Source organism: Equus caballus, chromosome 25 (assembly GCF_041296265.1).
Source record: "Equus caballus isolate H_3958 breed thoroughbred chromosome 25, TB-T2T, whole genome shotgun sequence".
NCBI lineage: Eukaryota > Metazoa > Chordata > Mammalia > Perissodactyla > Equidae > Equus > Equus caballus.
The window spans coordinates 47214886-47239998 of record NC_091708.1 but is presented as its reverse complement, the minus strand read 5'-3'; the positions used below and the strand labels follow the sequence as shown (position 1 = coordinate 47239998).

The 25113-nt window shown below is 52.4% G+C and overlaps 1 protein-coding gene across 22 annotated transcripts in view; it reads left to right on the top strand.

Moving 5' to 3' along the window:
* EXD3 (exonuclease 3'-5' domain containing 3) overlaps window positions 1-25113 on the top strand; it is a 95441-nt gene that overhangs the window by 44106 nt on the left and 26222 nt on the right. For all 22 annotated transcript variants that reach the window (XM_070250459.1, XM_070250447.1, XM_070250450.1 and 19 more), the window contains 12 exons: window positions 614-667; window positions 1771-1910; window positions 10863-10963; window positions 17139-17212; window positions 17328-17366; window positions 19392-19558; window positions 20225-20348; window positions 20630-20822; window positions 20938-21047; window positions 21490-21652; window positions 21737-21903; window positions 23028-23189. In XM_070250459.1, coding sequence (XP_070106560.1) covers window positions 614-667; window positions 1771-1910; window positions 10863-10963; window positions 17139-17212; window positions 17328-17366; window positions 19392-19558; window positions 20225-20348; window positions 20630-20822; window positions 20938-21047; window positions 21490-21652; window positions 21737-21903; window positions 23028-23189 — 1494 coding nt within the window. The remainder of the gene's footprint in view (window positions 1-613; window positions 668-1770; window positions 1911-10862; window positions 10964-17138; window positions 17213-17327; window positions 17367-19391; window positions 19559-20224; window positions 20349-20629; window positions 20823-20937; window positions 21048-21489; window positions 21653-21736; window positions 21904-23027; window positions 23190-25113) is intronic.

Sequence of the window (25113 nt, the reverse complement as noted above, 5' to 3'; positions counted from 1 at the left end):
GCCAGGAGGAGCCCCTGCACGTTCTCAGGCCGCAGCCCCTCGCACCTCCAGAGTGCACAGAGCAGGGGTCCCCCGCCCTGGCCCCTTGCTGTGGGCACCATGGCTGCCACGCTGGGCACTTACCTGAGGGGGGGCGGTGCTTCTGGGAGCATTGGGGCAGGTGAGAACAGGTGTGGGGAAAGTAGCGTGTGCCAGTGTCGGGATTCCTGGGCATCCCGGCCCGTGGATAGGTGATGCCAGTTTCTGCCTCTGTCTTCTGCCCTTCCCTTTGAGTCCTCTACCCATTCATCAGCCCTGACCTGGGCCGCTTGGACCCAGCACCCACCTCGAGGCCCCATCCAGGCCACACCCCAGTCTGGGAGGCACAGGGGTCATTTCCACCTGCCCCACCCCATGTGGAACCTGGCTCAGTACAGGCGGGGCTTGTCAGCTGGGATGCTTCTGGATTCCAGGCCCCTTGGCCTGGAGGCCATGCCGCTGGACCAGAACAGTCCCCATCGCTGTGCCTACCTCGACTCAGAGGTGACCAGGCTTCAGTGCAGAAGGGCGGAGCCCTCACCGCGAGCTGCTGGTCCCTCCTGGCCCAGTCTAACCCACTCTCTTTGATTGCCAGGCTGTCATGCTGAGCACAAAGCTGAAGCTGCAGCCAGAACTAGATGTGGAAAAGGTACGTGTCTTCCCGTGTAAATTGTTTAGGTTCCAACTTGGGTAAAGGCCATATCTCCAGACCACAGTTTGGGGAGGGGAGTCTCCCACCACCGCGCCTTGGGCTTTGCTCCCCACAGGGTGGGGCCAGTAGTGCTGGAAGGCAGGGGTCACACGTGGCTGCTTGACCACGCAGGGGAGGCCCAAGAGGAGGGGCAGGGAGAGGCCAGCAAGTGCCTCTGAGCAGTGGGCTTCTGTGTGATGCGCTCAGAAACTGGCAGATCACTAGGATCCCACCAAGCTATCTTTCTCTGACGTGCAGTGGCCAGAAGAGATTTTGGGGACAGGGGCTCCCCATGAAGACCCCCCCCAACACCTTGGGGTCCTGCCCTGGCGGATGGGCCCCCATCCAACCTGGGCTCTAGGCAGCCTGACCTATGTGACCTTGTGGGGGTGTGGAATGGAGGCCAAGAGGGGTCTTTTGTGGGGGCCACTGGGAGGGGGGCTTTGTCGAGGCTTGGTTCTTATTGGGGGAACAGCCAGCACGTCCCAAGGCCCAATGCCACAGTCAGGTTCTCCCTAGGGATTTCCTGGAGGGCCTATGCAGCTTGGGGATCTGGTTGGTGTTTGCCAGGCACAAGTGCTGACATGTTGTCTTTCCCGTGGCAAGACATTCCTGGGCCACCAGGGGCCCTGCTGGTGGTTGGTTTCCATCCTGTGCCCCTCCCCCAGCTCGGTGAAGACAAAGAGGAGACAGTTGAGCTTCCCCAGGATCCTCCTTACTTCTTGGGGCCTCCAGTCCTTTGTCGTGAAGATGGGGATGACCACAGAGCCCTAGGGACGAGGCCCAGGGCACAGTGGGGCCTAGGCGGGGGGAGTACATCATGCTCAGGAACCAGCGTGTGGAGTTTCATGGAGGTGCTCAGGCACTTGGCTGGACCTCTGAGCTCCCTGAGGACGGGGAGGGTGTCAGATGGACCCATCCCCAGGCCATCTCTGTGTGACACTCCGGCTACTCTGGCTCTGGGCTGGAGGTGAGTCTGGGGTCTTGGCTCAGGGATGAAGACTGCGTGTGGAGGCACCGGGCGCCTGTAGGGCTGTGGCCTGAGGGTCTGCTGCCCCCAGATGGGCACCCCGCTGCTCCTCCAGGACAAGGTGAACCTCGTGGAGCGCTATGTGGATGGCTTCCCGGATCTCCAGAGGCGGCTGCTGGTCCTCATGGACTCCTGGTGCCAGCCCGACTTTGACATCAGAGTCGTCGCCAGGTGAGCCCCCGGGAAGGGGCGTGGGAGGGACAGCAGGCACAGGGGAAGCCACTCGCACAGCCCCCGCAGGCTCTCACCAGGTGTGTGTTGCGACCCGGTCAGCAGTGGTCTGCTCTGGAGCCAGGGGACTGGGCCTGACAGGAACGGGTGTGAGAATCACCTGCTCTTAGAGGCACAAAAGTAATTCTCCTCGGTGGCTCCTTCCCTGTGCAGCCCTGGGAGTCATGCTGCCTATTCATTCGTTCGTTCCTTCGTTCCTTTATCTAACAAATGTTTTTGGAGCACCTGTGGTGTGAAATCTGTCCCCGCAGTTACAGAGAAACAGCAGTGCGCCAGCAGGGAGCCCTTGCGGGTCAGGAAGCTGTGTGTGCACGTGCCTGTGTTTGTGTGTGAGATACGAAGGTGTCGCCTGAGCGTGGGGCCGGGGGGGCATCTGGGAGGAGGAGACTTCCTGCCACATATCTGGGGGTGGCCCAAGGGTGAAGCGGAGCTCAGAGGTCCGTGAAGCTTCCCTGGGCCACTTCGCCATCAGCAGGCAGCAGTGGCCACCCCCTGCTCCGTGCGCCCACAGACTGCAGGCTCCAGCAGCAGCCGGCCCTGCCCACCCTCCCTGGAGCGATGGGCAAGTCACTTTCACTTCTGCATTTGTCTCCTCCTCCCCGCAGTGGGGCTGATGCTGCCTGTCGCAAAGGGTTGTTGTGACTTCACATCCTGTGAAGCAGACGGGCACATGCCTCACCAGGCCAGGCAGCGTGAGCCGCGTCCCTCTCACCACGTGTTTACGTGACAGATGTAGGCAGAGCAAACAGGAATGTGCTGATGGGGCCAGAGCAGAGTCCTCACTGTGAGGAGGGGACACAGGGATGGATGAGGGGGTGAGGACGGCCCTGGAGGTTAGATTTCACTGTAGATATTGGTTCAAATTAGTGATTTAAAATAATTTCCTAGGTCTGTGCTCTGAAAGGGCCTAGAAGCAATGGCATGCTGTGGTGAGGAGCATGCCTAGCCACCAGATCTTGGTTCCTAAGTGCCATTCGCCACTGAAGGAACCAGGGCTCCATGGAGAATAGACTGGGAATAAAAATAGTGGTGCTACTGGGGCAGATTACCTTGAATTGCTAAAAATTGATGACCCCAGGGGCCAGCCTGGAGGCGCAGCAGTGAAGTTTGGGCACTCCTCTTTGGTGGCCTGGGAGTCGCACGTTTGGATCCCAGGCGTGGACCTACACTGCTCCTCAGCCACGCTGTGGCAGCATCCTACATACAAAATAGAAGAAGATTGGCACACATGCTCGCTCAGTGACAATGTTCCTCACCAAAAAAAAAAAAAATCCACGAGTCCAGAGTGATACTCAAGGGAGGAAGGGAGGAAAGCTCTTTTCTACAGTATGCCAGCTAAGAAACGAAAGAGGAATGATGAAATTAAAAATCACCATTTTGTAACTACCAATAAAATAATTGATTCAGGCACAGATCATGAAGAGATGCTAAGAAAGAAAGAGATAAAATACAAATTACCAATATCAGGAATGAAAAAAAGAACATCACTACAGATCTTGCAAACACCAGAACAGTAATAAGGATATTGTTTACACCTTGATGCAAATGCATTTGATAACTTAGATGTAATAGAAAACAGTTTACCAAAATTGATACTGGGAAAAATAGAAAATTTGAGTGATCCTATATCTGTTAAATAAATATAATCTGTAGTTTAGAACTTCACCGCAAAAGAAAACTTTAGACCCAGATGGCTTCCCTGGTGAATTCTTCCAAATATTCGAGGAAGAGATCATACCACTCTCACACAGATTCTTCCAGAGAATACAAAAGAAGGAGTACATCCCACCTTGTTTTATTCAGCCGGTTTAAGCCTTGATACCAGAACTTACAAAGGACATTAGGAGAAAGGAAAATTAAAGCTTAATGTATCTCATGAACATAGGTACAAGAATACTAAACAAAATGTCAGCAGTCAAACCAACTGACATATTGAAGAATTAATCAAGAAAATGAGAAGACAAGTTCACAGTGAAGAAAGTATTTGTAAAAGACACATCTGATAAAGGACTGTTGTCCACAATATACACAGTTCTCTTAAAACTCAACAATAAAACAAACAACCCAATTTAAAAAATGGGCCAAAGACCTTAGCAGACACCTCACCAAAGACATACGGATGGCAAGCAAATGAAAAGATGCTCCGCGTCACATGTCATCAGGTAAGTGCAAAATTAAAACAACGAGATACCACTACACACCTATTAGAATGGCCAAAATCCAGAGCACTGACGCCACCAAATGCTAGTGAGGATGCGGAGCTGCAGGAATGCACAATGGTACAGCCCCTTTTGAAGACACTTGGCAGTTTCTTACAAAACTAAACCTGCTCTGAGAGCCAGCCCGGTGGCATAGTGGTTAAGTTCTCGTGCTCTGCTTTGGCTTGGGATTCATGAGTTTGGATCCTGGGTGCAACCTGTGCACCGCTTATCAAGCCCTGCTGTGTCAGCATCTCACATATAAAATAGAGGAAGATTGGCACAGATGTTAGCTCAGCGACAACCTTCCTCACAAAAAAAATGACAAAAAAACCCCAAACCTACTGCTGCCATACAATCCAGCAATTGTATGTATCCAAAGGCTTTGAAAACTTATGGCTACACAAAAACTCTATAAACATGGACGTTTATAGAAGCTTTCTTCATGATTGCCAAAACTTGGAGGCAACCAAGGTGTCCTTCAGTAGGTGAATGGATACATGAACTGTGGTCCATCCAGACATGGAGTATTATTCAGTGATAAAAAGATATGAGCTATCAAACTCTGAAAAGACATGGAAGAACCTTAGATGCCTATGACCAAGTGAAAGAAGCCAATCTGAAGAAGCTTCGTGCTGTAAGACTCAACTCTGACATTCTGGAAAAGGCAGCACTTGGAGACAGTAAGAAGACCAGTGGTTATGAGAAGGTGAGGATGGATGGGTGGAGCACAGAGGGTTTTAGGGCAGTGAATCTCCTCTGTATGGTTCTGTAACAGTGGATACACGTGATTACACATTTGTCAAGATTTGTAGCATATACATCCCCAAGGGTGAACCCTAATGTAAACTATGGGTGTTGGGTGATGATGACGTGTAGGTTCATCGGTTCTAACAAATGGGCACTGATGGGGGATGTTGATAATTGGGGAGGCTGTGCATGTGTGGGGTTCAGGGGTTATATGGAAATCTATGTGCTTTCTGCTCAGTTTTGCTGTGAAATTAAAACTGCCGTAAAAAAAGTAGTGTGTTTCTTTAAAAAGTACTGTTCCATGATCAAGTGGAATTTATTTCAGGAATGCAAGGTTGATTTAACATTCAAAGATCAATCGTAATTCACCCCATTAACAGATTAGATAACAAAGAATATATAAGTATCTCAATATGTAAAGAAAAAGGCTATAAAATTCAACTTATTCATGATTTAAAAAACTCTCAGCAAACTGCAAATAAAAAGAAACTTCCTTAATCTGATAAAATTACTGACCAAAAAAAACTACAGCAAGCATCATTTTTTTTTAAAAATAAAAGTCTTATTGAGGTATGATTACTGTGTCATAAACTGCGTGTTTGGACTGTATAATTTTGTAACTCCTGATATATGCGCATGTCCATGAAACCATCACAAGTGACATACTGCAGCCCTAGCGCCCCTCACTGTCCCCGGGGGGGGTCACTGCTCTGCTTTGTGTTACTGTAGATTCTTTTACATTTTCTAGAACATTACATAAATGGAATTATGTATTACAGCTTCTTTCTCTCAGCACAATTATTTTGAGATTCATCCTTTTTTTTTCCTCAATGGGGAAAAACTGAAAGCCATCCCTCTGAGAACAGGAACAAGACAAGGGTGCCCCCTCTCGCCACTCTTTTCCAGGATAGTACTGGAGGTTTTGGGCAGAGCATTTAGGCAAGAAAAAGAAAGAAAAGGGATCCAAATAGGGAGTGAGGAAGTGAAACTTGCTGTTTGCAGATGACATGATTTTATATACAGCAAATCCTAAAGAATCCATCGGAAAGCTATTAGAAATAATCAACAATTACAGCAAAGTTTCAGGGTATGAAATAGACTTACAAAAATCAGTTGTGTTTCTATACTCTAATAACAAACTAACAGAAAGAGAAGTCAAGAACACAATCCCATTCACAATCACAACAAAAAGAATAAAATACCTTGGAGTGAATTTAACCAAGGAGGTGAAGGACTTATACAATGAAAAATATAAGACATTATTGAAAGAAATTGATGGTGATGTAAAGTAATGGAAAGATATTCCATGCACATGGATTGGAAGAATAAATATAGTTAAAATGTCCATGCTATCCAAAGCAATCTACAGATTCAGTGCAATCTCAATCAGAATCCCAATGACATTCTTCACAGGAATAGAACAAAGAATCCTAAAATTCATATAGAACAACAAAAGACCCCCTAATAGCTAAAGCAATCCTTAGAAAACAGAACACAGCTGGAGGCATCACAATCCCAGACTTCAGAATATACTACAAAGCCACAGTAATCAAAACAGCATAGGGGCCCACTCGGTGGCGCAGTGGTTGAGTTTGCATGTTCAGCTTCGGTGGTCCAGGGTTCGCAGGTTCAGAACCAGGGTGCAGATGTGGTACCACTTGTCAAGCCATGCTGTGGTAGGCGTCCCACATATAAAGTAGAGGAAGATGGGCACAGATGTTAGCTCAGCGCCAGTCTTCCTCAGTAAAAAGAGGAGGATTGGCAGCAGATGTTAGCTCAGGGCTAATCTTTTTAACAAAAACCACAAACAAAAACAAGAAAACCCAGCATGGTGCTGGTACAAAAACAGACACACAGATCAATGGAACAGAATTGAAAGCCCAGAAATAAAACCACACATCTACAGACAGCTAATCTTCAACAAAGGAGCTAAGAACGTACAATGGAGAAAGCAAAGTCTCTTGAACGGTGTTGTGAAAACTGGACAGTCACACGCAAAAGAATGAAAGTACACCATTACCTTATGCCATACAGAAAAACTAACTCAAAATGGATCAAAGATTTGAATGTAAGACCTGAAACCATAAAACTCCTAGAAGAAAATACAGGCAGTATGTTCTCTGACATCGGTCTTAAAAGGATCTTTTCAAATACCATGTCTACTCAGACAAGGGAAACAAAAGAAAAAATAAACAAGTGGGACTTCATCAGACTAAAGAGCTTCTGCAAGGCAAGGGAAACCATGAACAAAATGAAAAGACAACCCACCTCTTGGGAGGAAATATTTGCAAATCCTACATCTGGCAAGGGGTTAATCTCCAAAATATATAAAGAACTCACGCAACTCAACAACAACAAAAACAACCCAATCAAAAACTGGGCAGAGGATATGAACAGACATTTTTCCAAAGAAGACAGATGGCCAACAGGCACATGAAAAGATGTTCAACATCACTAATCATCAGGGAAATGCAAATCAAAACTACGCTAAGATATCACCCATTAGAATGGCGATAATCACCAAGAGGAAAAATAACAAGTGTTGGAGAGGTTGTGGAGAAAAGCAACCCTCGTACACTGCTGGTGGGAATGCAACTGGTGCAGCCACTATGGAAAAGAGTATGGAGATTCCTCAAAAAATTAAAAATAGAAATACTGTATGATCCAGCTATCTCACTGCTGGGTATTTCTCCAAAGAACTTGAAATCAACAATACAAAGAGATTTATGCTTCCCTGTGTTCATTGCAGCATTATTCATAACAGCCAAGAAGTGGAAGCGACCCAAGTGCCCATCCAATGATGAATGAATAAAGAAGATGCGATGTATATATATGATGGAGTACTATGCAGCTATAAAAACAGACAAAATCGTCCCAGTCGCAACAATATGGATGGTACAACACCTTGAGGGTGTTACGTTAAGTGAGATAAGCCAGACAGAGAAAGACAAACACTGCATGATTTCACTCATATGTGGAAGATAAACAAGCACACAGACAAAGAGAGCAGATCAGTGGTTACCAGAGGGAAGGTGGGTGGGCACAAAGGGTGAAGGGGCACGTATGTGTGACGACTGACCAATAATAATGTACAAATGAAATGTCACAACTTTGTAAACAATCATAACCTTAATAAAAATAAATAAGTAAAAAAGAAGGGTGCTATTCTGTCTTTTTTTTTTTTTCAGTACATCAGGGCACTGAAGTTAGCAGTGAGCTCTCTCTCTTTTTTTTTGAGGAGATTGGCCCTGAGCTAACATCTGTTGCCAATCTTGCTCTTTTTTTCTCTCCCCAAAGCCCCAGCACATACTTGTATGTTCTAGTTGTAGGTTCTTCTAGTTGTGCTGTGTGGGACGCCCCCTCAGCATGGCTTGAGCAGTGTGTAGGTCCGCACCCAGGATCTGAACTGGCGAACCCCGGGCTGCTAAAGTGGAACGCACAAACTTCACCACACATTCACACAGCCGGCCCCCATATTGTTGTTGTTGTCAGGAGTTCATTCTTTGTGTTGCCGAGTGGCATTCCAGTGTATCGATGGACCATGTTTCTTTATCCTTCACCTGTTGATGGACATCTGGGTTGTTTCCAGTTTGTGCCTGTCACAGATAAAGCTGCTGTGAACATTCATGGCCAGTCTTTGTGTGGACGCGTGCTCTCATTTCTCTCAGGTGAATACCTAGGAGTGCACTGGCCGGGTCACATGAGAGATGTGTATTCAGTTTTTTGAGAAACCACCAAGGTGTTTTCCAAAATGGTTGTACTGTTTCGCATTTCCTCCAGCAGCAAATGCGAACTACAGTTGCTCCATATTCTTGCTAATACTTGGTGTGATTGATCTTTTGCCCTTTAGCCATTCTGATAGACATGTAGTGATATCTCATTGTGGTTTTGATTTGCATTTCCCTTATGACTAGTGATGTCAAGCATATTTCCATGTGCTTATTTGCCATCTGTCTGTCTTCTTGGGAGAAGTAGCTGCTCCATCTTTTGCACATTTTTAAATTAAGTTGATTGTTTTCATGTAACTAAGTTTTGAGAGATTTAAAAATACAATCTGGGTAAAAGTCCCTTATCAGATATGTTATTTGCAGACATTTTACCCTTATCTTTTCAGTCTTTTAATCATGTCTTTCAAAGAACAAAAGTTCTTAATTTATTGAAGTCCAATTTATCAATTTTTAAAAAAAAAAAATCATGGATCGCGCTTTTAGTGTTGTACCTAAGAAATCTTTGCCTAACTCAAGGGCACATTTTCTCCTATGCTTACTTCTAGAAGTTTTATAATTTTAGGTTTTACGTTTTTTAGGGAATTTTTTTATATATGATGCTAGCTATAGTTGAAGCTCTTTTTTCACATGTGGATGTCTAAGTGTTCCTTTGTTGTAAAAGACTGGGCGTTCCCGTGAGCTGTCCTCACATCTTTGTCAGCTGTCCGAATGTGTGCAGGGCTGTCTCGGGACTCCCCACTCTGTTCTGTGACTCGTCTGTCGGTTTACTGCCAGCACCGCCTGGCTTTGACTACTGTAGCTTTATGGTAAGTGTTAAAGTCTTCACTCTCCAATTCTGTTCTTCTGACTCAAAGTCATTTTCATTATTCTAGAACTTTTGCATTTCTATATGAATTTTAGAATCCGTTTGTCAATTTCTACCCCCCAAAAAAGCCTCCTGGGCAGGAGAGCATAGCCAGGGCTGGGAGACCTCAGTCAGCGGACGCGGAGGAACGATTAAAACAATCACGAATCTGTGATCCAGATCTTTACGGAGATGCTGCGTCTGTGATAAGTGACGGACTATACACAGGAGCTTTCAGAACACCGAACAGAACTCTGGTCAATAAAACATACGATGGCAAATGAAAAGCTTAACAAAAGGTTTGCAAGATAGATTTGAAGATTTCATCCAAAAAGTAGTACGAAACAAAGAGAAGGAAAATCAGAGAGAAAAGATTTTAAAAAAACAATTTGAGATTCTGTCAAAAAGGCCCAGTACCCAAATAAGGGGAACTCCAGAAAGAAAGAAAAGAGAACCTGGAAGGGAGGAAATTACCAAATAATTCAATGAGGGCCGGTTCCCAGTCAGAGGGATGTGGCAGCCAGGCTGAGTGGGTTTGCACTGTGGCCAGCGAGTGGACAGGAAGACCCACGCTGTGGCCAAGAAGAACCCTCAAAACCTCAGAAAGAGCAGGGGTCAAACGGGGCCCTGAGCCCAGTGCTCAGGGAAGTTCTTTCACCCCAGAAGTCTCAGCTCAGCCGAACCCCCAGGCAGAGTACAGGCCTCACACATGCACCTTCTCCAGATGCACATTCCACGCACCCCACCTTGGCAGACTGCTGTGGAGTCGCTCTGCCACAGCCTGGACGTGGGAGGGGTGCAAGGTGACACAGACCACAATGGGCAGGGGTCTGGGGGGCAGCCATCGGCTGGGGGTGGGTGTGGCCTGCTCACCCCGTGGTGAGCCCGGGGTAAAGTCAGCTCGGTTCTCAGGACGGGAAACTAAGGAAGCAATAAAACTAGACAAGTACCAACCCCGTGGAGAGCTGGCGATTGTGGCTTAGCTGCTGATAATATTTGCACAGTTGTAGTATTGTAAACGCAGCATGTACGAATTAACTGAAAACTCGGATATTATTATTTGGAGAGGATGAGGAAGGAGAGACTTCCATGGTGAGGTGTCCATACAAAATACCTAAAACTGAACAATCAAGAGATCACAATACAGGTGAACTGGGAAACATGGACACAAATTCTAGACCATGACAAAATTGTTGTGCAAGGAGCTGGCGCCAGGCGGGGTGGGGTGACATGCTGCCTTTTCTATCAGCATTGTAGAATTACTTGGCTTTTAAACTGTGCACGTGTATGACTGATGAAAATAAAAATCTTAAAATGTATTAACTTAAAAAGAAAGCACCGCCAGGCAGGAGCCATGTCTCTCTCCCCGCAGGCAGCACCTGAAGGTGACCTCCTTGAAGCTGGAGAAGCTGAGCCCCAAAGTGCTGAGTCGGCAGGTCCTGCACCTGCTGGAGCGGTTCGGTCTGGACCCAGGTGAGTGAGGCCTCCACACCCTGCAACGGGGGCGGGTGAGCCCACCTGCACACGCCCAGGGATGCACAGGGCTAGTGCGGCCTGTGGTTCAGCCCCACCAGGATCTGCCCACCCCTGTGTTGTCTTCCTGTCTCCTGCCCTGCTCCGCCTCTGCAGCCCACCCTAGGCCTGGTCACTGAGCAGCAGACTGGGGTCTGCGAGCCGCTCTGCCCACCTGGCTTGTCTGCAGGGAGGTTGGGCCTGGCCTGTGCTCCTTCCTCCTCCCCTGTGGTGATCATGGGCATCCTTGTCTTTCACTCACTTCAAAGGAAAAGTCTTACTGATTATGTTTTGTAGATTACTGATAATGTAGATTACAGATTACTGATAATGTTTTGTAGATTCACTTTATTAGATTATGGAAATTCTACTCAATTCCTAGTTTGCTGAGACTGTTAATCAGAAATGGATGTTGAATTTTATCAAATGTTCTTTCTGCATTATCTGTTGGGATAATGACAGGCTTTTTCCCTAGTGGTCTGTTAGTACGTTGGATTACACGAATTGACTTTACAATGTCAAACCGACCTTGCATTCCTGTGGTAGCCCCATCTCAGTCATGTTGCATTACCATTTATATACATTGCCAGGCCTACTTTGCCAACTTTTTTTTATTTAAGGATTTTTGCATCTGTTTTCACACCTGAAGTTGGACTCAGACTTTCCTTTCCTGAAATGTGTTTTTTTTTCAGGGAATTTGTCTATTCCACTTACAGTTCCAAGTGACTGTCAGAAGTTGTTCATCATATCCCCTTGCTGTCCTTCAAGTGTCTGCAGAATTCTTGATACTAGTTATTTGAGCCTTCTCTTTTTTTCTTATTTTATTTCTCTTGATCAGTCTCACTGGAACTTTTAGCCTTTTCAAGTAACTTTAGGCTTTTTTTCCCCAGTTCTGTTGAGATATAATTGACATATAACGTTGTGTTAGTTTTAGGTGTACCACCATATAATGATTTGATGTACATATATCTTGCAAAATGATCACCACAAAAGTTTAGTTAACATTCATCACCTAGATAGTTAGTTTTTTTTCTTAGCGTGAGAAATGCTAAGGCCTATATGATATGGTATTGTGAACTTTAGTCATGTGCTGCACATGACATCCCCAGGACTTGCTTACCCTATAACTGGAAGTTTGTACTTCTGACTCCCTTCATACATTTTGCCCACACTCCCCACCCCTGCCCCTGGCAGCCACCATTCTGTCCTTTGCAACTAGGAATCAGTTTCTTTAGATTCCACATATAAATGAGGTCAGATGGTATTTGTCTTGTCTATCTGACTTACTTCACTTAGCATAGTGCCATCAAGGTCCATCTGTATTGTCACAAATGGCAGGATCCTTCTTTTTTATGGCTGAATAATATTCCGCTGTATGTATATTCCACATCTTCTTTATCCACTCGTCCATCGATGGACACTCGGGTTGTTTCCATGTCTTGGCTGTTGTGAATAACGCTGCAGTGAACGTGGGGTACAGATATCTCTTGAGATAGTGATTTGTTTCCTTTGGATAAATACCCAGTAGTGGGATAGCTGGATCACATGGTATTTCTATTTTTAATTTTTTGAGAAATCTCCATACTGTTTTCCATTGTGGCTGCACCAGTTTACATTCCTACCAACGGTGCGAGAGGGTTCCCTTTTCTCCACGTCTTTGCCAACACTTGTTACCTCATGTCTTTTTGATACTAGCCATTCTGACAAGTGTGAGGTGATATCTCACTGTGGTTTTGATTAGCCTTTCCCTGATGATTAGTGATGTTGGCTCTTTGTATGTCTTCTTTGGAAAAATGTCTGTTTGGGTCCTTTGCCCATTTCTTATTGGGTTATTTGAGGTGTTTTGCTTCTGAGTTGTATGAGTTCATTATATATTTTGGATATTAGCCCCTTATCCAATACATGGTTTGCAGATACTTTCTCCCACTCCTTAGGTGGCCTTTTCGTTCTATTAATGGTTTCTTTGCTGAGCAGAAGATTTTGGTGGGACATCATCCCATTTGTTGATTTTTGCTTTTGTTGCTTTGCTTTTGGCTTTTTTGATCCTCTCTGTTGTGTGCCCGCCCCAGCCCACTAAACTAAATTTTAAGCCTTCTTTCTTCTTAAATATATTCTCCAAGTTTCAACATTATTATTATTTTTCAGCTCAAGATATTTTCTAATTTCTCTTGTAATTCTTTTCTTTCACCCATGGGCTAATTAGAAGCGTGTTTCCTAATTTCTAAGCTATGTGACATTTTTAGTTATCCTTCTGGTGTGGTCTCTTAGCCTCATTGTGATCAGAGACCATATTTCATCTAATGTCAGTCGTTTGATTGGGTTGAAATGTGCTGTTATGAAGAAATCTATCTTCTCATCTTTGAAAGCAATCTGTCTTTTTTCTCTGGATACTTTTAGGATCTTCCTTTGTCTTTGGTATTCTACAGTTTCACTGTCAAGAGACTAGTTATAGATTTCGTTTTATTTATCTTGCTTGGGATTTATTGGGCCTTTTGAGTCTGTGCATTGGCGTCCTCAACGAGCTCTGGAAGTTCTCGGTCATTGTCTCTTTAGGCATTGCCTCTTCCCCTTTCCTCCCTCGAGCCTCCTTCTGGGACGCCGCATGACCGCTCTTCTCCTCTCTCCTCCGTGGGTTTTAACGCCATGTGTATTTTACATCCCTTCTCTTCTGTGTCGTGTAGTCTGGGTAATTTCTTCTGCTCTCCCTTCTACTTCACTAATTCTCTCTTCATCTGTGTCCAGCGTACTATGAAATCCATGCACTATTTATATTTCGATTGTTGTATTTCCAGCTCTGGAAGTTATAACTTGGTTCTTTTTGAGACCTGCCATTTTACTCTGTATGGCTTCCTGTTCCCTGAAGATATTTATTTATGTATTTATTTTTGAGGAAGATTAGCCCTGAGCTAACATCTGCCACCAATCCTACCCTTTTTGCTGAGGAAGACTGGCCCTGAGCTAACATCCGTGCCCATCTTCCTCTGCTTTATATGTGGGACGCCTACCACAGCATAGGTTGACAAGTGGTGCCGTGTCCGCACCCAGGATCCGAACTGGTGAACCCTGGGCCACTGAGGCGGAACGTGCAAACTTAACTGCTGCACCACTGGGCCAGCCCCTGAAGATATTTCTGATTTTGCCTTTTTTTTCTTTGAACATCCTACTCCTAGTTGCTTTCTGGTCTTTGTCTGAATTTCAGCCCCCTCCTTGGCTGTCACTGTCTGATTTCTCTGCCTCACTGACTGGGAGGCTAGTCAGCATCAGTGTGTGTGTGAGTCTCCAGCCTTGCATGAAGGTGCCGGCCTCCAGAAAGGAGAACACTGTTTGTGGCTTTTTGCAAATATGGAGGCGCAACATTGAGAGGTTTTGGTTCATGATTTTAAACAGCCCCTCTGCTGGCATTAGGTGTGAGGATGGGAGAAACAAGAAGAGGTGTGGACGTCTGCAGACTGGCAGTGGGTCCATCAGGGTCAGCCAGGAGCAAAGAGCTGCTGGCCCTGCTGGCAAAGGGGACGCAACCTGAAGCATGGGCTGGATCTGAGAGGACTGGCAGGGCAGTGGGACCCCTGAGGCATGGGGAGGGGAAACAGCTGCCGGAAGGGGCCACCCTCAGGCTGTAGAATAAAATCAAGAGGGTGGAGTTTTAGACCCAGAAGCTCCAAGGAGGGGCCCAGCCCTGCAGTGCCAAAGTGGCTGGGCTGACTGGAGTGTGGGGCCACAGTCCCTGCAGCTGAAGAGCTGCCTCTGTGCTGACGCCAAAGGAGTGGACCGGGGGCAGGTCCCTCTCCCCTCTCAGGAGCCCTGCCCCATGCAGAGGTCACCTGCGGGCCTGTCCTGGGCGCCAGGTCAGGGAACCCTGCTGGTGTCACTGAGCGGGAAGGCGGAGTGGGGACACCCAGGCCAGGCTGCCTGCAGCAGGGGCTCCCCGGGGAGCTCGGCACAGGATCACCCGGAGGGGTGATGGTGGCTGCTGTCGAGGTGAGGGCTGTGCCGCCTCCCTGGCAGAGGCTCCCCGACCCAGGACCCAGGACCCTGCAGGGGGAGGGAAGCGGGTGTGAGGCCTACAGACCAGGCGTGTGGGCAGGCCGTGCAGGGGGCCACGGCTGGGCCTGGGGTGCAGGCTCTGAGCAGGGCCATCCTTCCTTCCGGCAGCCCTGCCACACCTCCCTTGACGGACCTGGCTCCCACTCGGGGTTGGGTTGTGGCCTCGGCAGGCCCGGGGCCTTTGGAGGCCTCAGACTGGCCTTAGCCCAGTGCCCCCAGGACAGAGTGTGCCCCCTTGAGGGTCCACCCCACACGCAGCCACAGCCACGCCCGAGGCTGGAGCAGGTTTGGTGCCCAGTTCCCCTGGATGGTAGGCCCTCCTCTCCTGAGCCTGTAGGGGGCTGGGAGGGCCGGCGGACAGAGGGCGGGGCACATGCTTCCTGTGGGTGTCCGGGCCAGTGGCCCCGCTGGGGAGCAGGGAGGCTGTCCGCCCAGGATACAGGTGCCCACCCAGGCCTCCCGCCATGTGCGTGATCCCCGGGCCCTTCGGCAGCTTCCCCAGCTGGCTCCAGGGGTCTGTCCCAGACAAGAGGCCTCAGGGTTGCAGGGCTGCCCCTTTGCAGGAGACCTGGTAGTTCCTAATTTGAGACAATACAAGTCAGCATTTCAAGGTCCTAAAGACTGCCCACCCAGAGGGAGGGGGAGCGGCGCCCCCTGCAGTCCTTGCCATGTGTCTGTCATCGCGGCGTGTCCTCTGTTGGTGGACAGAAAACAGATAGAGAACTGGAGGTCCTGCTCGCCCCTCCACCCTGAGCTGCCCCCAGCCCACCCAGGCCAGGGTCCTGGGTGGAGCCCAGGCACGAGGCAGCGGGACGCAGTGTGGCCCAGGTCTTCGTTGGACATCAGGTGGTCAGGCCTCACTTGTCTGCACCTTTGCCTGTGAAGATCTGTTTCCTGCAGCGTGAGCAAGAGCGTCCAGGTTTGGGTTGGCGCTCAGTGCGGGCTGCCGCGTGAATTCCTCCTGTCAGTGTGGCGCCGTCTCAGGAGGCATTGGACAAAGTACCCCACTGGCAAAATGATGTGTGAAATCGTAGGCGTGTCAGGAAAGCTGGTTTCTGTCTGTTTGCAGATCTGAGTGTACGTCCGCTGCAGCAGGAACCTTGGCCTTTGGCCTTTGTCTCTGCCCAGAGGGCTCCTCTTTCAGCAATTCCTTCCTTCTTTGAGGAATTCATTCATTTCTGCATGCCTGCCTCAGGTTTTGTCTAAGCACCACCTGTGCAGTGTTGTCAGGGTTCCCAAGTGGCCTGCAAGGCACATCCGCAGGGTCTGGAGCCCTCCAGGTCCTGCATCTGGCCTGGGCAGGAAGGGGAGTGAGGGCACCCTGCCCCCCATCCAAAGAGTGGCTGGTTGCCTGCCTGGCGAGCTCCAGCCTCTGGGCAGCACTGGCCTCTGTTGTGCTCAGATGACATCCCTGCAGCAAAGGTGCTCCCCGTGCTGGGCGTGGGTGCTGGCCGGGGCGGCCTCAGCCCTGACAGGCAGGTCCCGGCTGAGGTCCGGGGAAGACAGGCCCCCACCGAGAGGCGTGGGTGGGCAGGGCTCTGTGGTCAGCATCCCACCGGGACCCACCAGGGTTCGAGGACAGCCGGCACCATGAAGGAGGAACAGCAGCTGGCTGGCTGGCTGGGCAGTGCCCTTCCTGGGCCTCCTCGGGCTCTGGATGGAATATGGAAGTGAGGCTGTGAGCAAACGTCAGACTGTAAACACGTGAGCAGGACGCCCTTCCTCAAGGAGTTCACACTCCGGTGAAGGAAGGACCTGCGTGTCCTGAAGGGCCCTGCCCGGAGAAGAGGCGGGAACGTCTGGTGGGCTGCTGCCCTCGGGACACCTGTGCAGAGGGAAGCTCAGCCGGGGGCACCGTGGGACTCAAGGTGCTGGTTAGAGGGGCGGGCAGAGGGCTCTGGGGCTCTGCCCGGGCGGGGGGCACCCACCTTCAGGCTTGGAGGGCGGCTCTGGTGTTGGGTGGAACCAAGCAGAGGCCAAGGCCGCCGGGGGCGGGGAGAGTGGGGGGGAGGGGAGTGGGAAGATGGGCAGGGCTATGTGCTCCCCAGCCCGTACTCGGCTCCCCGGCGCTGAGCCCGGCCCTCTCTTTCAGCCTTGTGTCCCAACGTTGTCGCCCAGCAGCGCCTGGCTGCCCTGCGGTACCTGTGCTACAAGCGGTTTGTGGAGGTGCGTGGCCCTTGGTGGCAGGCGCGAGCTCGGGCCTGTGCGGTGGGTGTCCCGGCAGGCCTCTCGGCCTCTGGGCTGCTGCTGGAGAAGGTCACCTTGGTGTTCACTTTTGCAGAGAAGCATGTCTCAGGAGAACTGGGCCGACCACGTGCAGGTGAGTTTGGAGGGGTCCTGTCAGCCCCCACCGGGCTTCTGGAGGCCCTGCCTGGTGTGGGCACTCAACTGAGGCCTGGGCAAGGCCAGGGGGCGAGTTCCCCTGAGAAAGTGTGTGCATGTGGCTCACGTGTGCGTGGGTGTGGCCAGACAGCTTCCAGATGGCTCACGAGCTGCTGGGTCGGTTTCCCCGATGGCCTGGCAGGTGGGGGAGCAGACGATGCAGAGAAAGGGCCCCTCCCCTCTGAGCAGAGATGCCACACCTGAGGGGAAGCTGGACCCCGGGCCTCAGGTATGCCCACCCCTGTCAGAAGGCGGTGTGCAAGAGGCGCACTCAGGGGGCGGGCTTTGCAAGAGGACCCCGCTGGGTAAGGCAGGGCCAGAGTGGCCCGGGACCCAGGAGCCCCCTTCACCTGTCCTGTCCAGGGCCCCAGGCGATGGAGGAGGAGAGGTTTGCTGAAGGTTCTGCCATGTTCACTGAGAGAAAACGCTAGACTGTCCTCGGGTGCCCTGCTTGCTCACGGCTCTGTACGCCCCCGAGGCCCAGTGAGGGTTGAGCCCCCAGACCCCTAGAAAAGAGGCAACTGCCCCCTGGGGTGATGCAGGGCAGCGAGTAGTTGGACTGCAAGGTCCACGCCCAGGGCTGGGGCCGCAGATCCCATCAGGACAGACCCTCTGGCAGCCCTTGTCCTTTAGACCTGAGCTGGACGCGGGGGTCACCATGGAAGCCAAGCTGTCCCCTGACCCCAGGGGTCTTCATGAGCACGGAGCTTCCTCAACCCCAGGTGAAATGGCCTTGGAGGAAGGTGGGGGTCTGTGGGAACCCGGGGGCAGTGTGTACAAGAACTGTGGGCTGGTCAGTGGACCTGGGAGTCACCTTCTCCTGGGCGGACAGCATAGCATCTGGTGTCCTGAGTGGCATCCAGTGGGGGGCAGCGCTGAGCCACCCCTGGAGTGATGGGGGGGGGGGGTGGTGAGTGAGTCACCAGAGAGGAACTCGGACCCGCGGGCAAGTCCCGGAAGGCCGGTCCCCCCTGGGTGCCAAGGCCGAGCCAGCCGGAAGGGCAGCGGACATCCTGAAGAATGTGGAGGGGTTTCCGCATATTGTCGTCCACGTGGGAACCCGCAGCCTGTGGGAAGCGGACGGCCTGCAGCTACTGGGGGCACAGTGCTGTCTGGGGAGGTGGCCCTGCCCATCAACCAGCAGGGCTTCTCAGGGAGCACGGAGGCCCCGGGGGCCGGAGGTCAGAAGGACGAGGGGCTCAGACTCCAGGCAGGGTGGGCTCCCATCTCCTCTCACTGAGCTACGGCGACCTGTGACTTCATGGACACGAGAGCTCAGCCAGGACTGAGACCTCCATCGGAAACCTGGTGGTGCAGCTGGCCAGGCCTCAGCCTAGGTTTCCTGAGGCTGAGGTGGGAGGCCCTGCGGCTGCGTGAGCTTCTCTGCTCCTGCACTGGGCACTGGTGTGGAGCCCCCAGCTGGATGAGAGACAGCCTTGTGTGGCCCCCATGGTCACTGCCTCCCCAAGGGCCACCTGTATGTCCAATCTCTGGACCATGGGTGCAGGAGTGTCCTGTGGCCTCACCCACCCCTGAGCCTAACAGCTGGTCAGAGGGCTGGGGGTGAGGAGGTGCCAAGGGGGTACAAGGGTGGAGAGGATGTTCTAGAAAGACGGTCCAGGGGCGGGGTGCCACGAGGAGGGGCTGTTGGCAGATCTGGGCAAGAGCAGCAGTGTGGGGTGGGGGCTTGGAGATGAGGAGAAGGGCCTGGCTGAGGCCGTGGAGTCGGGCTGGGCTGTGGGCTGAGGATGGTGGCCCTTCGCCCTGGCCCTGTCGAGGCCCCTCAGTATCTCAGTCACTGCAGAGTGGTGGTCACGGGAGCTCTGGCTTTCAGGGGACAGTCTCTTCCTCCCAGGGACTCAGAGCCAGGTCTGAGGAGTGAGCTGTGGGCCTGGGGCTGCCAGGACTGTCTCAGCCCCTCAGGGCAGAGCCAGGCAGTTCAGTCCACGTCCTGTCCCCCCAGGACCTAGTGGGGCAGAATGAGTGGCTGCAGGAGCAGCTGCTGAAGCTGCTGACCTCTCACAGCGACACGGCCACAGCCGCCCAGTGTGCCCTGGACCTTTCGCTGCCCGAAGCACGGCTGCCGGCCACAGTGGCCGCGGAACTCAGCCGACTCAGGCTCCAGGAGAGGTGAGCACCCCCCAGGCTCAGGTGGCCACAATGGCGACATACTCTTGGGAAACAACTCCATGGGTCACAAGTGCCAGTGGCTTAGGAATTAGAAAATAAGAGAAAACCAAGGGGCTGGCCTGGTGGCCTAGTGGTTAAAGCCCCACGTGCTCCACTTTGGTGTCCTGGGTTCCTGGGTTCGGATCCCAGGTGCAGACCTGCTCCACTCATCAGCCGTGCTGTGGAAGCATGCCACATACAAAATAGAGGAAGACTGGCACAGATGTGGGCTCAGGGCTAATCTTCCTCAAGCAGGAAAAAAAAAGGAAGATTGGCAACAGATGTTACCTCAGGGTCAATCTTCCTCACCAAAAAAAAGAGAGAAGAAACTAAGAATGGGCGCAGGCTCTCATTCCCAGAATGCAGGGTGCAAAGAGCAGATGGGATCCTAACCACCATGTCCACAGACCCAAGAGCCACATCCCCCACCAGGCTGCACTCCCCAGGAGCCGGAGGAACCACAGTTGGGAGGGCAGGGGTGTGTGGGTGGAGGATACAGGAGGCCAGACCCAGCAGACCCCTGCCCCTCCGGGTCAGCCCTGCTCCAGTCAGGCTGGACGTGCTGGGGTGGGTTGGGGGCACCAGGGACCCAGGGCACTGGGGGTGCCACAGCTCCACTCCTCCCAGGATGGCCGAGGCACCTTTTGAGGACAGGAGGGACGATTACTACCAGCTGCCCGTCGCCAGGGAGAATGTGCACTTCCTGGCCTCGTGGGAGGACCTGGCCAGGCACGAGGAGGAGCTGCTGCAGGTTGGTTACCAGCTCTGGCTGTTCGTCGGGCCTCTGGGTGCTGGGTCCACAGCAGCCCCCACCGCACCTGGCTCTCCATCCTGCCCCACCCCCAGGCGCCCCGCAGAGCGGGCACTCATCCCACCGACGTGAGGCCCACCCCGAGACACCTGCCCTTGGGCACTTAACCTCTTCTTGGCAGAGCTCACGGGGTGATGAGGCCCTCCCAACGCAGACCACCTCAGCTGGACTCTGGCCGTCAGGCTCAGCTGTGCCAGCTCACACTGCCCCTCTGTCTGCAGCCAGGCCTGGTCGGCGTGGACCTGGAGTGGAGGCCCTCGTTTGGCACGGGGGGCCGGCCCCAGGTGTCGCTCATGCAGGTGGCCGTGGAGGGCCACGTGTTCCTCCTGGACCTGTTGGTGCTCTCGCAGACGTCCCAGGCTTTCTCTCAGCTGGTGCTCCGGCTGCTCTCAGACCCCTCCATCACCAAGCTGGGTGAGCACAGCCCCTGGCCCTGCACCCCAGCCCTGCCTGCCCCAGGGGAGGGTGCCAGGGTGAGGCTGGGGCCTCTTCGTCCAGTGGCTGTCACACCGATAGCCCTTGCCCCTAGGTTATGGGATGGCAGGGGACCTGCGGAGCCTAGGAGCCTCCTGCCCTGCCCTGGCCCACGTGGAGAAGCAGCTTCGGGGCAGCCTGGACCTGCAGCAGGTGCACAGGCAGGTCAGTAGGGCAGAGGTGGGGACGGGGTGGGGGCATCTGTGATCCCAGGGGGTTGCTCCCCACTCTACTGAGTTACCCACACAGCCACGCCTGGGCAGGGATCTTCCACCACAAGCTGGTGGGCTGTCTGTGGTCAGGTCTTGCTCATGGTCTCTCAGTAACTTTTGGGCTGGCCCCAGCCCTGCTCCCTGGCCACAAGTCACCAGGGCCCCAGAGCACAGGGTCCCCCAGGGAAGGAGTGTCAGCACACAACCCCACACTTTCCCTAGAACCAGCTCTGGGCTCCTCTCCGAGGAGCTCCTTGCACACACCCTTGGGGGTTAAGACATCACCCCCAGAGCTGACCAGTGACTGCCTCGGCCGCCCACACCCTTCTGCCCCAGCACTGGCTGTTCCTTCTCCAGGGCAGGCCCCTCACCACCAGGGGGCACTGTCTTGGCAGATGCGGGTGGTGGACATGCCAGCCCCCAGCGTGGATGGGACCAAGGGGCCGCGGGGCCTCAGCCTCCTGGTGCAGCAGGTTCTGGGCAAGCCCCTGGACAAGAGGCAGCAGCTCTCCAACTGGGACCGGCGGCCACTGAGTGAGGCACAGCTGGTCTATGCAGGTGCGCAGCCCCCACTTCCCCCCACACTCCTACACCCCCACACCCCAAACACTGGAGGCTGACGCCAACCCCTGCCCACCCCAGCCACCGACGCCTACTGCCTGTTGGAGGTGTACCGAGTGCTGTGCAGAGACCCCACCCGCTTCCACCTGTCGGAGGACCTGGCCAAGAGCCTGAGGCCAGGGCGCAGCCAGAGACCGGGGGCCCGGGAGCAGCCCAGCCGACAGGAGGCCTCAGCCCTGCCGCAGCAGGTGGGTGAAGCTCCTCCGGGTCCCTTCATCAGGATCCTCAGGGAGGAGAATCACTGTCCTTAAAACTGGGACCTTACAGGGGTGGAGGCCTGGGGGGATCAGCTGCTTCCAGTAGGGCTCGGGTTCCTCCATGATGGACCCCCTGCCTGGAGAGAAGGAAAGCAGAACCATGGGTTAGCTTCCTGGAGGAGGAGGGGTCCCCAGCCCTCCTAACACCAGGTCTGATGTGACCCCGACCAAGGTTCAGGGCAGCATCTAGCTGTGTCCCCCTGCACACGCTTGGAGATTAATAGCAGAAACCTGAACTGAGCTGGGTGGGGAGGGCCCGCAGGGGAGCCCCGGCCCCAGCACATCCTCAATCACTCCAAACAGGAAGTACAACCACTTTACCTCTGAGGGAAGACTTCTCTCCTACCTGGGAACAGCCCAGCCAATCAGAAACACTGCAGCCCAGCCAATCAGAAACGCCACAGCCCAGCCAATCGGAAATGCTGCAGCTCAGCCAATCAGAAACGCCACAGCCCAGCCAATCAGAAATGCCGCAGCCCAGCCAGTCAGAAATGCCACAGGCCAGCCAGTCAGAAATGCCGCAGCTCAGCCAATCAGAAACACCACAGCCCAGCCAATCAAATGCCACAGCCCAGCCAATGAGGAGCCCTTGTCACCCTGATGTGATCCTCTCCCCGAATGGACTTCTCTTTAGAGCAGCCCCTCCCTCTCCACTTTTCTCTATAAAAGCAGCTCCCTCTTTGTTCTCCAGATTTGCGTGTGGTTTGCTTAACATGTGTATAGTGAGTTACAATTCTTTGGACTATTCCCAAATAAACTCGTTTGGGCCAAAATAACAGGCAAATTTGCTTTTTAAGTTGACAGCCCTGAGCCCCTTGCCCCAGTGCACACACAACCCAAGAACTGTGTGCAGGCCCCTCTTGGGGTCCGGGGTGGGTGACCTTGTATCATTTTGCCTGTCTGTTTTTTCTGCTGTTTTCTGCACTGAGTGCATGTTGCTCATGCTTCTCTTTTTAAAGTGAAAAAAAAGAGCTGACCACATGGCCCTCAGGTCCCCACCACGTCCAGAGTGGGCCAGAGGTGGCCATGGGCTGCTGAGCAGGTCTGTGTTGCAGGTGCCTGTGGCTGAAGGCGAGGACACCACCCCGGAGATCCAGGCCAGAGCCTTCCGCGTGGTGTGTGACAGCATGCTGCAGGGGCTGGCACGGAGCCTCCGCTGTCTGGGCGTGGATGTGCTCGTGCTGGGCACCGGCGAGGACCACCGCAGGGCGGCTGAGGTGAGCAGACCTGGGGCTCAGGGCCCTGCTGTCTCCCTGTTTGGCCTTGTGTCCATTAGGAACAGGGCTGTGTCTGGGGTTGCCACAGAGGGCAGAGCTCCCCTGAGTTGTCAGGGACACTGTCGTCAAGGACAGAGATGTTTACAGCTTCCTGGCACATGGGGTCTGCCAGCTGCAGCCCTCGTGGCTCCTTTGGTGAGTGGGCCTGACACAGGAAGACCCTGGGTGGTCCCAGTCCCTCATTGGCCTTTGGCCCCTGGAAACACTGCATCCATAAGGCCCTTCCCTCCTCCCAGAAGCCAAGAGGAGATGCTGGTCATCTGGGGTGCAGGGTGCTCCCCCTGCAGGAGGCTCTGTTCACACCCACCGCAGGGAGGGACCAGCCCAGGGTCATAAGGAAACCCGGACCAGGGGTCTTAGAATTTCAGGGGTCTGAACTTGGATGCTGAACTTTTTTTTTACAGGTTTATTTAAATATAATTCATGCTACATAATTCACTCCTTAAAATGCACAATTCACTGGTTTTTTGTACATTAGCAGAGTTGTGCAAACGTCACCACAGTCAATTTTAGAACATTTTCATGGCCCATTAAATGGTCTCTCCCACCACCCCTTCCCCCAGCCCATGGCAGTTTGGTTTCTGTCTCTCTAGATTTGCGTGTTGTGGACATTTCATAAAGTGTAATCCTACAACATGTGGGCTTTTGTGGCTGGCGTCTTTCACTTGACATAGTATTTTCCAGGTTCATCTATGTTGTAGCATCTGTCAGTGCTTCACTCCTTTCTATGACCAAATAAAGTTCCATTGTACGGATGAACCACAGTGTGTTTATCTGCTCTGCCATTCATCAGTCAACACTTGGACTGTTTGTACTTCTTGGCTGTTGAGAATTGAGCTGCTGTGGAAGAGCACAGAGATGGCTGTATCATCATTTTCATTTTTAATATGTGGTTTCTTTCATACATTTAAAAACATTCTTCTGGGAAGGGGTCTCCAGGCTCACCAGAAAGCTGGCCACTGCACAGAGCTGTTCAGGGGCCCTGGGACTGCAGAGCAGTGGGGTCTGTCCATCAGTAGGTGGTGTGTAACAAGAACACACTGCCATTCCACGCACACTGCGCTAGGCCCTGGGAAGGCAGCCATGTGTGCTTCAGCTCACCAGATCCTTCCGGCACACCCAGGAACGGTATTCTTCGTGTCCCTCCCTTGCTAGTGAGGAAGCTGAGGCGGGAGAAATAGAGACCTGCCCGTGCTGCTGGCCTGAATGTGGGGAGGCTGCGGGGGGCAGGCAGAGCTGGGGGAAGACAGGCCCTGCCTGGTCGGAGCCCCGTCTCCTGTACTGGACCCTGGCATTCCTGGCGAATGTCCACTCTCTCCCCCATCCCTGGCTCCTCGTGGGCCGCGTCTCCTGGAGGCCTGGTCCCAGCATTTAGGAAAGGAGGAGCTGGTTGTGCCAAGGGTAACGCTGGCTGCCCTCCCTATAGAAACCCCTCTGTCTCCTAGCCAGAGTTGTTTCCACCTTATTGGGGGCTGCAAGGACCAGCCTTGCTCCTCAAGGACGCGAGGCAAGGCATCAGCAGTCCGGGACCCAGGGCTCAGGGGGAGGTGACTTTCCACCAGCCCCCGAAAGTGCAGGGGTCTCCACCAGATGGGAGGCAGGGTTGGCCCCTTGTTCTCCCTCGCCATATTATACCTGTGAATTTTTACATTATGTGGCAAAAAGGGTTTGCAGGTGTAATTTCCTAATCAATTGACCTCAAAATAGATTATTTTGGATTTTTCCAAATCCAAAATTTGGTGCACCCAGTGTCGTCATGTGAGCCCTTAAAAGCAGAAATGGAAGGCAGGAGCCAGACTGAAAGCCCAGGAAGGCTTGGATGTGCTGTCGTTGCTTGAAGGTGGAGGCCGCACGTCAGGGAGAC